This window comes from Haliotis asinina, chromosome 5 (assembly GCF_037392515.1).
Source record: "Haliotis asinina isolate JCU_RB_2024 chromosome 5, JCU_Hal_asi_v2, whole genome shotgun sequence".
Lineage (NCBI taxonomy): Eukaryota > Metazoa > Mollusca > Gastropoda > Lepetellida > Haliotidae > Haliotis > Haliotis asinina.
Genome location: NC_090284.1, coordinates 40757257 through 40770164, shown reverse-complemented (window position 1 = coordinate 40770164; position 12908 = coordinate 40757257). Strand labels below are relative to the sequence as shown.

General features: G+C 41.0%; 1 protein-coding gene across 2 annotated transcripts in view; it reads left to right on the top strand.

Moving 5' to 3' along the window:
- Positions 1–12908, top strand: part of LOC137283482 (TATA-binding protein-associated factor 172-like) — a 46101-nt gene that overhangs the window by 4029 nt on the left and 29164 nt on the right. For both annotated transcript variants that reach the window (XM_067815007.1, XM_067815006.1), the window contains exons 2-13: positions 3237–3360; positions 4015–4129; positions 4456–4593; positions 5347–5516; positions 6920–7044; positions 7402–7528; positions 7948–8106; positions 9483–9578; positions 9846–10022; positions 10461–10601; positions 11150–11277; positions 11604–11736. In XM_067815007.1, the coding sequence (XP_067671108.1) occupies positions 3237–3360; positions 4015–4129; positions 4456–4593; positions 5347–5516; positions 6920–7044; positions 7402–7528; positions 7948–8106; positions 9483–9578; positions 9846–10022; positions 10461–10601; positions 11150–11277; positions 11604–11736 (1633 nt within the window). The remainder of the gene's footprint in view (positions 1–3236; positions 3361–4014; positions 4130–4455; positions 4594–5346; positions 5517–6919; positions 7045–7401; positions 7529–7947; positions 8107–9482; positions 9579–9845; positions 10023–10460; positions 10602–11149; positions 11278–11603; positions 11737–12908) is intronic.

The following is a 12908-nucleotide window of genomic DNA, read 5'->3' as shown; positions in this document are numbered from 1 at the left end:
TGACTTCAGCAAATACTGGATTGTGATTGGTTAATCAGAGTCATTCAGAGGTAGATAGTCTTTGAAAGATTAATATCTGCATAGACACCATGTTTGTTTACCATGTTCCTGATAATTAAAGGCTGACAGGTTGGAACAGGCTGGGACAGGTTGGAACACAGGGCAAACAGTTAGATTATGGTCGGGTCCTCTGGAAGATTTGGCACTGCAACCAATAGTCTGAACATGGGACAAAAAGCCTCCAGTAGCTTTCACTATATTTCATCCTCCAGTGGTTTGATTGTCCTGCAGTACATAGATGTTTACGTCCTAAATGATCATGATCATTGGTTGACACTTTGGTGTACGCATTTGTGGATTTAAATTTTTCTCCTTATCCTGATTCATGCTTATTATGCTTATTTCCTCCCTCTTTGCAAAGATAGTGGAAAACTTGAAATCCCATGAATTTCCCTTCTAACTGAAGCAGACATATAGTACACTCACCCACCGAAAGCCCCCCTTTTTCCACCAATACGGTCATATGACCAGCAATGCTTGTCACTCTCTCCTCCATTGCCTGCCTAGACGGTCCTACTCCCTGAGGTACAGAGCATCAGCAAGACAGCTCAACATTCAGCGTCTGCTAAACCTTCACTATCTGCGTCTGCAACAACACTGCTATCTGCAGAGAATCTACTATCAACACAGACTTCCACGGCATCTACACTTTGCATGTCGGATGCATCTTCTGCGAATCTCCATACATCACTCAACATGATGAACCTATGGAGCGTCGATTTGAGGAAGAAAGAATCCACTGGGATTGGGAAAAGCAGGGGCCATGGGCCATTTGCACATTAGAATAAAAAATGACCCATTAAAATTTTGAAGTTTACTATTGATACAAGGGCAGTGGCTGACTCTAACTTGAGAAAATGGCTAATACTCCTGAAAATAGCAAGGACAACGTTCAATGAACCCTTTCGGACCACTTGCGAATGCATTAGAGGTGAATGCGGAAGAATAGAGATGACTCCTCAGACATGGATACACGTCACAGGCCTACATCAGAGAAAAAAGAAGTTTTCTTCTCAAACACAGAGATCACATCTTGGATTACAATGAGACTACACCACACTTCACCATCGAAGGAGTCCAGTGACATCCTCACCTACAAGATGATCAACAATGACTTCAACATCTTGACCTTTCCTCCATTTACACCAGTATCTAATCAACTTATCTACAGGTTTCCATACTGTGACAAAGTATCAGCATCAACATATCCTGTCCTTCAACGCTCGGAGATTTACTCGACTCAGCGACTGCTCTCAGGCACCATCAGCACCTCTGCTTGAAGGGTCCACCACACATTTTGTTAGGACACTACAGCTTGACATACGGATCATCATCACTGTCAAACATGGATGTGCATCCTTCAAAATGCAGGTATGCATGTGCAAACACATTCAGTTCATGCAAATTATTCTACTAGACCAACTCATGTGGAAGGAGCATGCCAATGTTCGCTGTTTAACGCCATAGATTCCAACTTCAAAGAGCATAAGATGATGCTATCTACTGTACTTACTTTGAAGAAGAACCAACAATTCATCTCCAAGCATCAGGCAGGTTGCCATACACAAGTAGTGAGGAAGTCAGCAAGATTATTTACGATGTTTCATTGATCTCAGTTACTACAGTCAACCTGTATCAATGTGGAGAAGCATGGAACTTGCTTCACAACATCTGTATAAGTCCCAAGCACGTATTCATTCCATTGTCTTCTGAGACACCTACATAAGTTTCCTACAACACCCTCTCAGTACGGATGAGAGCCGTTATACTGAGGGCCTACAAAGCTGCAGGACTTGCACCTCTGCAAGCTTCCAATCCTCACATAGTGAGAGTCTCGGTATAGACACTTGCTCTATATGGAAACTACTTGCGAAAATCTGTAATGGGGGGCGGCTTTTGGAAATCAAACACAATGTTTGCCAACCACTACCTACAGGACATTGCCATGGAGGACATCTCTGGTATTCACCAGTTTGGGCCATTTGTCACACAACAACTAAAGTTTCCACAAAGGCACAGACTTTCACTCACCCCTTTTTATCATGAGTGATTATGACTGTGTACTTCTAAGGGAGACACGTGCAGGTAGAAGGGTCTCAACTTTATGATGAGTTGTTATAGATCATTAGTTGGAGGAAGAAACTAGTATATATAAAACCTCACTCTTTGTCATGTGACTTGTTGAGACCAAGACTCTCTGCAGAGTCCATGCACACAAGATGGAAGATTGGAAGAACAGGACAGAAGTACTGCCATTATAGTTCTAGGAGGGGTGCATACTTGACATACTTATATGGCAGTCAGTAGAATCCAGCATGGCCTGACCCAACACTATATCCATCAGATTCTGTAAGCATAATAAGCATGATTGAGGATAAGCAAAAATATGTAATTTTCTGAACAAAATTGATATTTTGTACTTATCCTGATTCATGACGTGAAACCTTCACAAGTGCCCCTTTCGGGCATGCTGAATTCACAATAATTCTTGTGTCGGGCTTGTGAGATTTTTGGAGGGACTGACAAGCATGACTGGTCATGTGACCACATGGCTGGAAAGGGAGACTTTCAGTGGGTGAGTGTATTGTCCATCTGCTTGCTTCAATTAGAAGGAAACTACAGGGGATTTCAAGTGCTCCAAATATAAAATATCAATTTTATTCAGAAAATTACATTTTTGAATGCAATAGTACATGCATATGATACATTGCTTGAAAACAGACTCAAAATGACTCATTTTAATTCATAAACAAAGTAAAACAAAACAGAATCCAACAAGCCCCCACAGGCAACAGTAATCTCAACTTTACTGACCATGTGCTACACATAAGGTTAGTAGTCACTCAGTCAAAACAAAAACATCATTTCAGTGGGTCCATCAAGCAGCATATGTAAATCAAGGGTTGCTGAAGACCAATTCTAACCCTGATCTGCACAGGTTACTGAAACAACATAAGGGAGAGATGTTTCTCAAACATCAGTTGTGATCATGTAGTGACATATTTTAATGATTGTGGGGCACCAAACTGATTACAGGGTTCAGTGATTCCCCATATAGATACAGTGTGTGGATGCTTTCTGGTGTCCCTTGTCAGGATATCGCAGGAATATTGCTAAAATCGGCATAGAACCCAACACACTCAATGATGCTATTTTAAAAAGGTTGTTTCCTCCAGATTAGATCGCCTGTTCCTGTTGCTGGACACAGGGTCTACACCTCTCATCCGGAAGTCTGCTGCTGACCAGCTTGGAGAGGTGCAGAAGCTACATCCATATGAGCTCCACAACCTTCTGTCCAAGGTACATCTTCCAACATGGCGTTGTTTACCATGGTTATTTTATCAGTAACAGGATCTGATTGTCATTGGTTTAAGATTCATTTGGCTATGGAGCCAAAAATTGATAGATATATCAAACGGAACCTTATGTGGTGCCCTTTGCTATTTACAGATTTTTGGCATTTTTATTTTTAACGTTTTCCATGGAAACAAAGTGGACTGTCTTAAAATAATCAAGTTTGACTTTAAGTAACTGTCAGATCATTTGTCCTTTCTAATATGTGAGAGCCAGGTGGACTGTCATCTTCTGATGACTCTTGTTGTTCAGTGCTGGATCTAAACTCTGGGTCCTTTCAGTAACCGTGTGATTAAATAGTTTACTCTTCAGGACAAAGCTTAAGGTTGGACTGTTCACATGAGTGCAAGACCTTTTCTGGTGTTACAAAAACCAACACCATCACCATGCAGTATTTCCTGTCCTTTCCAGCCATATGATTTTTACTACAGTTGATAATACCTACTCTTGATGCGTTTGTGGTTTATTGTAGTCTTCACATACATAGCTGATGTTAGCTTAAACAAATAAACCAAAACCCTCACTTGAAATATTCAAAGAGTCAGGCACCCTCTCAGCCAACAGCTGCATCAGGTAATGTCTGATGTCTTCACTCTTCAGATCCATGGCTACCTGTGCAGCAATAACTGGGAGACTCGTATTGCTGCAGGGTTAGCAGTAGAAGCCATTGCCAAACATGTACCACAGTGGGAACCCAGAGGAGCTCCTAAGTCAGGTCAGTTACCAAGGTTACCTTAATGGTTTCTAAATGTTATTGCCCGTGCACGTTACAGTTTTAGGGACTGTGATATAGCTTAGTTGTTAGAGCATTCGCTCATCACACTGAAGGCTTGGGTTCAAGTCCACACATGTGTAAGATGTATGAACCCATTTCTGGTATCCACAGCCATGACATTGCTGGAATATAATTTAAAGCAGCGTTAAGCCATTCTCAGTCAAATTAATGATGTTAAAATAGTAGGTAATTTCTGACAAGAAAGAGTAAGAGTACATCATTAACATGGCAAGAAATTCATTTGCTGGATTTGTCCAAATGTTTAGAGTTCCCGTCCCCCTCATCAGCACACGTGGCTGGACGCATCCTGTTCTCCCACTTTGACATCAATAAGGTGTTGGCATATGGAACGTCACTGCTCGGCTCTGAGGGTGCCCAGTACGATGTGGACATGTCTGCTATGGGTAAGTCATAACGCAAAACCCCTTTTTCTCAAACCTGAGAGAACAAATGATAAAGGTTCAGGCGTCTGGTCATGGACCAGACTTGATGAAATAATTATGTTGTTTCATGAAACCTTCTTTGCCTCATATATCATTGGATCATAGGTTTAAGCATGCTGTGTGTTTTTGGATGGCAGTGTTCACTCGGGCATAACAAGGTGTGTTGTGTCACACTGTAATCCCTTCAGTGATGGCTTATGTTTGTTTATAGTTATCTTTTATATTATAAGTTACTGACATGTTTTACCATTGTACATGTGATAACTGAGATATCCCATAACGCGTAACAATAACATATATTAAGCACTTTTAAGCATGTGTTTAACAAAGTTACAAAGTCACATTTCCATGCGTATATTGGAAGCTTGAAGGAAAGATAACAATGGTTACCATTACCAACAAGAATTTCTTCATCATTCTCATCAACAGAAGTATTATCCTTCATTGTAACCTTGGTACATGCTACAAGGATTGAAAGAATACCGTGTGTTTTTAGAAACCAGGGCCCAGTTTCACAAAACTCTTGTAAGACTAAGATCTCGCAACTTTTCTTGACATATTCGTACATCCTATACTGTAATTGACTGACGATAGCTTTGTTAAATGGGGCCAAGGAGCAAACCCTAAACCCCCTTTTATTTCAAACCCTGTTTTGTTACATGCCGATCAAGCACTATGTGACAAATACTGAAGTCTGTTGTTTGCCTTTTCCAGCTCTGGGTGACCAAGAGTCCTTGATTCGACAGAGACAGCTGCTGAACAAACGCCTTGGGCTGGATATAGCTGGTAACCTTGGAATTGACTCCGACAACATCTTCAATGATGAAGATCTCATGGCTGCCCAGAGCAATGGTCAGTCCAGTAGCAAGAACATCTGCAGCCAGGTAGGAGTTTGTGTCGTCATGGTGGCAATCTGAGTATCTACAGGCTAATGAAACACAGTTTGATCCTTGCATTGTTGTTTGTGTACCAGGTAATGAAACACCCAAAACGTTCAGCCAGACCACAGTGCTAGTTAGGTGTGAAAATTGCCAACCGTGGCCAAAACATACTTGCCCACAAAACGTCTTCATATACATGTCTAGAATTTTTAACCGAACTATCAGGTAGGTGAATTTTAAAATGTGGCAGTCTGTGACAGCTTAATCTGTTGTGTGTTTCTGCAATGAAGTTGGAAACTGATGTCTAGGAAATGTAAGTGATGCAAAATGCATATATATATTGATTTTCACGTGAGTGTGTTTTGGGATGGTTAATATTAAATATTATCCTGCACTGGGAATAAACATTGTATTTAGCAAGCCTTGGCGAGCTAAATACATAGTGTTTATTCCTAATGCAGGAGTGTGATAACCTATTTATCATACAACGTCATTCTCACTTTAAAATTAAAAAAAATGTGATTTCATTTGCCACAGATAATGAAACTAAACTTCCTGAGATGTGCCCGCATATCTATGATGTCACAAATATGTGCATAGTAATACGTGACATCACAAGCTCGGTGATGCAGATTTCTACTGATCACTCATTTGACTGCGTTACTTCATGTAGTTCCCAGTACGTTTTTATGTTAAAGCACGATTAGTTGTCAGGAAATTTTGGTTACGTTTCGAAAATAACTACAAACTCGAGTGGAATTTCAGAATCCTTCAAGCAACACTTTGAACAACAGATACAATTTAATGTTCATGTGAATTTGTGCACCTGGATTCCTGTGCAGTTCTCTTGCTCACACTGACATTCGGTCAGGGAACTGATGTTGGTATCTTCGAAAGCCAATGGATTTCTGTCTTCGCTTTGTAATCTACTCCATCTATCATAACCAGGCATGACTTTTCTGAGATCAAAACACTGACAGTGCCGCCGTCAATCTGGACAGATCACCAACCGTCGGCACCGTGTCTGTTTACACTGTGAAAGTAGTCCCTAGAATTTGCATATGACCTCCCTAATTTGCATAGGTATCTGTATATGACTCCAATGGATATTTTCGGTATCCGTTGGCTTTATCCTGCCGAGAACACTACCCATTGTATGATAAATACTCATGATCTAAAGGGCCAAAAGTTAAACTTGCATGGTGTGAAGTCATACTAACATGATCAGCAGGTTGTGGGTTCAAATGCCAAATTCATCCAGTCTGTGATCTCTTTGTCTTTAGCACCATCCTGCTGATGGCTGTCCCAACTTGTGCTCTATCCCCTCATAAATCCAACACCTAGTCATGTTATGTAAACACAGCTTAAATGAGCCATAACCCTAACCTACTACGTGACTTCTGCAGCCCATTGCAGACATTGTGAAGCAGCAGCTGCTGGATGTGATGGGTGGGATGAGTGCCCGGGAGCGCAACCGGGCCAAGCGGAGGGCCAAACACATCATCAAACAGAAATCTCGGGATTCCCAGGGGTAAGCTGGTTGGCTTTGTTTGAATAAAGAAAATGGGACTCAGTTAATGGTATAGCAGCCAGGCGTTTGGAATAGAAGCTCAAAATTCAGATTTAAAATGATCATGATGTGAGTTATTATAATGTCAGTGGATTTTCTGCTACAGATATGACATTTTCTGATCCAGACTTGATATTTTCAGGCCTTAATAGTAATGTCTGTGTGCTTCGCTTTTTTAAAACTCAGATATTGGCAAACAAAATGTGACACTGTGCATGGTAGTCTGAATAATGCTATTAACTCAGAATTTTTTCATGGTTAAATATTACCAAACACAGTTTATGCTTTAGTTCAGTTAAGTTAATCCTATCTCTTCAGTTGTGATGGCAGTACAGAAAACGAGCCTCCAACAAAGCGACAGCGTCCAACCACACCATCAAGTGAGGACGGAGTTGATGACAAGTTGGTCATAGATTCTTCAGACACCACGCTGAACTTTGAGGAGGTGGGTCTCTCTGGAAGAGTATGGCAGGCACTTTGCTTTTGTTGGTAGGGTGTTAGGGTAGCCTAGTGGTTCACTCGTCGCCTAAAGACACCCGGGTTAAGTCAAGTCCCATTTTGAATTCCCCACAGGGGTTGCTATGTGCTGGAAATGGTCTTCAGTAATTATTCTTGTCATGAGAGCATGTTTCTCCATAATTGAATGTTTGCCAAGCAGTATTTTAGTCGCCTGTGTTTATTCGGGGCAAAAAGATACATCCGTGCACTGGTGTATAGTGAGTTATAATGCGATAACACAAAGCAATATATGTTTTTTACTCTATCAGTACAAAACCATTCTCCGGTTAATGTAAACACTTACTGTTCTTTAAATGACCGCCTCCCTCCCTCCCTCCCTCTGCATTGGTAACATATATTCCACAGATGGAAGAGTGGCCATTTGAGTCTTTCTGTGAGTTGTTGATGAATGACTTGTTCCACACATCATGGGAGACGAGGCATGGGGCAGCGACGGGACTTCGGGAGGTCATCAAGCTGCATGGAAGAGGGGCAGGAAAAACAAACGACACACCAGCCGACCAGGTACAGCAGTTGTTTATTAAATGAAGTATGGGTTAGTATCACCTGTACTTGACTGATTTTTGTGTGTTATCTCAAATACGACAACCGTGTATAACCGTGTATAATGCGACCCCCCCTCTACACCCCTTCAAAATCAAGGATAAATCATATACCCTGCATATAGTGCGACCACGGATGAATCACATGACTGGCACCAATATAAATGTTTTTTGTCATGCGTTGTTGTTTTATACGAAACTTTGGAGCGTATTACTCGAAAACAACCTAGAATGAAGCACACATCCAATAAATATGTGTTTGTCTTGCATTGTTGTTTTTTTCTACGAAGCTTTGTCGAGTGTGTAACTCCAAAACAAGTCACTAGGTCACCTGTGCTGTAGGGACCATCTTCAGCAAACAAAATGTATTTTCGTTACTGGTTATATGTTTGTCTATTTTGCCGTGTATTTCAGTATAGGCATGTAACCATATAGTTTTCTGATGATTGCACATGATTGCAGTGATTATTTAAGTTAAATACATAAAAATATGGAAGTAATATACTAAATACATAAAAGAAATATGAGACGATCCCGGTCGTGAAACACAGTGTTTGCTAACTGTGTGCGGAGTTTATATTTCTAACTTGGAGAGCCAACCAGCAAAACCTACGCGATGTGTTGAGTTTCTGAACCCCAGTTCTTAATATACAGCACAATCAGTAACCTATTTTAGTGGTAATGTATAAGGAGTGAATTGCTGTACCTTTGTGTCCATGGTAAACAGGATTTCGCGGGAAAATGGCTACCATTATCAAGCGAGGTGAAACTGATGATCGTCTAAAAGACCTCGACTCGTCTGTAAAGAACAAGTTTGGTTGGGAATGTCTGGAAAGAGCGGCCCCGCTTCACCCCGGCTTGATGTTTCAGTGTTTTTTTTACAATTTTTCATTCTCATGTCTGTTTACCGAGTCAGCTGGCATGTAATTTGTATATCTGGATCGGTGGTCTTTTCACCTTTATTTGCAGAGAATATACATAAAAAAAACCAAGGCAACAAGATAAAAATGGTCTTTATTTCGGATATTAACAGTTACTTCGGACTAAATGCGAAGTTTTCTTGTGAAGTGCCTGGATGGCTATGAAATGCCGGTTGACATCATTAGTGGAAACTGAAAGTGAAACAGCTGGAAAATCGTAAGATCTTATACCCCGCATATAATGCAGCCCCCTTCCTGCCCACCTCATTTCAGGTACAAAAAACTCGCATTATTCGTGGGTATATACGGTATGCAGTGGCAAACTGACTTACCATGTATCATAATCATAATGATCTAATTAAATATTCTGCCTTTATCTTCCACTTTGGACTGATATATTCATCTTGTTTCCTTTTAGTTGCCTGCTGTCAACCATATATGGCTGTCTGACCTTGCCCTTCGTGTTCTTTGTGTTCTTTCTCTTGATAGATTCGGCGACTTTGTGTCTGATGAGGTGAGATATTACACTATCGACAATGAGTTTGATGAAATGATTCACTAAGTTATTTTATGTATAAATTCATTTAAAGGTTTTCATGCAAGCTATTGCACAATTCTAATAGCAAGTCATGATATACAAAGAAGATGGAAAAGAGGACACATTCCCACCATCTCGACTTGGCTGTGTAGTGATAATTCAACCCATCAAATGTTTCTAGGTACATTTGTCACCTATTACTTGATCATGTTAATGAGATATGGCATGTGTTGTATGTTCCAGGTGGTGGCGCCGGTCAGGGAGACATGTGCTCAGACACTTGGTGTCATTGTGAAGTATCTGGATATGCAGGAAGTGGAGGGCATTGTAGGAGTTTTACTCCAGTTATTGGGTCAAGGCCAGTGGGAAGTCAGACATGGTGGACTGCTTTGTCTCAAATATCTCCTTGCAGTCAGACAGGTTAGTGGATCAGACTATAAGTCTTTCCTTTAATGGTTGAGTTTGAGACATGGTGAAATATTTTGAAAGTTTTGCCATCAATTGTTGTAGTACGTTTTGTATGTTTAGCAAGAGAAAAATGACAAGGGGATGTATGGAATTAGCTTCACCTGATGTAAACATAGATACCTTAAAAGATTCATTGGTATGTGACCAACAGACACTTTAACCATTCACCTGTGTGACTGATTTTAGACATTTATTGTTGGTAGTGTCACTGACCAGTTATAATCTGTTGTCATTTCCCAATTCCATGGATCGATGCTCATGCTGTTGATCACTGGATTGTCTGATCTGGACTCCATTATTTACATACCACCACTATATAGCTTCAGAATTGCTGTGTGAAATGTAAAACTAAACTCATGCACACTTTCTAATCTGGTGTGTTTCTTGCAGGACATGTCAAATGCATTGTTGCCCAAGGTTCTTCCCGCTGTGTTTCTGGGACTGCAGGATCCGGACGATGATGTGAGAGCAGTTGCAGCTGCTGCTCTTGTTCCTGTTACAGACACACTCGTCATGCTGATGCCAGAACAGGTGATTGTTGTAGCAGCATGTGCCATATCACACCTGATGCTAGTAGATACATATTCTGTTTTGTCCTGCTTGATCAAATACCAGCATGCTACATGCATCGTTTTGTGATGTATTGATTAATATCAACATGTTTTGTGAGGAAGTGAAGAGTTTTAGTATATTTGTTGAATATGTTTGGATGGTCTTAAAAGTCTTCCATCTTGATGCACATGGAGATCCATGGTTTCATGTCATGATTTCCAGCTTATCTGGATCCAGGGTAGAATAGGCCTCCAGCAACCCACGCTTGTTGTAAGAGATGACTAACGGGATTAGGATGTCAGACTCGCTAACTTGGTTGACAAGTGTCATCTGTGTCATGCTGTTGATCACTGGATTGTCTGGTCCAGACTCTGTGCAATTGATGTCAAACATTTCCTATGACAAGTTCCTGAAAACATGAGCAGTGATTATACATCCTGATGTCAAATTCATAATGCATGTTAGGTATGAGAAATTTAAAATTTTAGCTCACAAGGAAATGTATTTTGAAATTTGTTTTTGAGCAGACACCCCATGTGATCCGATGTTTATGGGAAACCTTGCTTGACCTTGATGATCTTACAGCTTCAACCAACTCCATCATGACATTACTGTCAACACTGTTAGCTCATCCCAAGACAGCCGCAACAGCAACGTAAGATGATCTGTTGGATGCTTAGTGTTTTTCTCACACACAATTTCCCATTTTCTGAAAAGTTAATACTTCATGTGAATTGCAGCTTTGACTAAAGTTGTGCAGAGACATAGAGATTATTAAATTTACTATGCAATGCTTTAAATTCATATACAAACTTTTCAAATTCAATTTTGTTTATAGGAACTTTGTTGTTTACTGTGGTAGAGTACTATTAAAGGACTGGCTAGTTAGATTAGTTATTCATATCCTGTACGATGACCTTTACTGATTATCATGTAGCATTATATTTTGCTTTGCTTTATCCTCCTCTTTGTCTTTTGCAGTGTAGCAGAATCCCTGTCTCAACTGACACCTCGGTTGTTTCCATTCCTGCGTCACAATATTGTTTCTGTGCGGCGTGCAGCACTGCAGACACTGTCCACACTCCTCACCATCGCCACCCCAAACACAGAACAGGTCAGTGAAGGTCATCATCACTTGTGTGGGCTGATGATTTTGATTGGCTGAAAAGTGTTGCATGAGATTGGAATCCAGAAGTAATAAGTGTCTGGTTCCTTTCTTTGCCCAGAATGGGTAAATGGGTTTGTTAAATTTTATCTCTGTGTATCAGAAAATCATTTGTTTAGTTGTTTTTCTTCTAACCCTGAAAACCAAGCAGGTTTAACTGTCATGAATGGTGGCATGGTGTCAGAGCATCCAGAAGGATTATATCTGTTTCAGACTTTCATATTCTCTGCTGAAACCTCCGGCCAGATTACCATGCATCAAATGGGTAGCGCTTTAGTGACGGGTAACTGATCGTGACAGGTAGAGCAGGTCATGACTGGTAACACAGGTTATGACTGTAAAGTAGGACGTGATTGGTAACTGATCATGACAGGTAGAGCAGGTCGTGACTGGTAACACAGGTTATGACTGTAAAGTAGGACGTGATGGGTAACTGATCGTGACAGGTAGAGCAGGTCGTGACTGGTAACACAGGTTATGACTGTAAAGTAGGACGTGATTGGTAACTGATCATGACAGGTAGAGCAGGTCGTGACTGGTAACACAGGTTATGACTGTAAAGTAGGACGTGATGGGTAACTGATCGTGACTGGTAGAGCAGGTTGTGACTGGTAACACAGGTTGTGACAGTAACGTAGATTGTGATGGGTAACAGATCGTGACTGGTAGTGCAGCTTGTGATGGGTAACTGATCGTGACTGGTAGAGCAGGTTGTGACTGGTAACACAGGTTGTGACTGTAACGTAGGTTGTGATGGGTAACAGATCGTGACTGGTAGTGCAGCTTGTGATGGGTAACTGATCATCACTGGTAGAGCAGGTTGTGACTGGTAACACAGGTTGTGACTGTAACGTAGGTTATGATGGGTAACAGATCGTGACTGGTAGTGCAGCTTGTGATGGGTAACTGATCATCACTGGTAGAGCAGGTTGTGACTGGTAACACAGGTTGTGACTATAACGTAGGTTGTGATGGGTAACAGATCGTGACTGGTAGTGCAGCTTGTGATGGGTAACTGATCGTGACTGGTAGAGCAGGTTGTGACTGGTAACACAGGTTGTGACTGTAACGTAGGTTGTGATGGGTAACAGATCGTGACTGGTAGTGCAGCTTGTGATGGG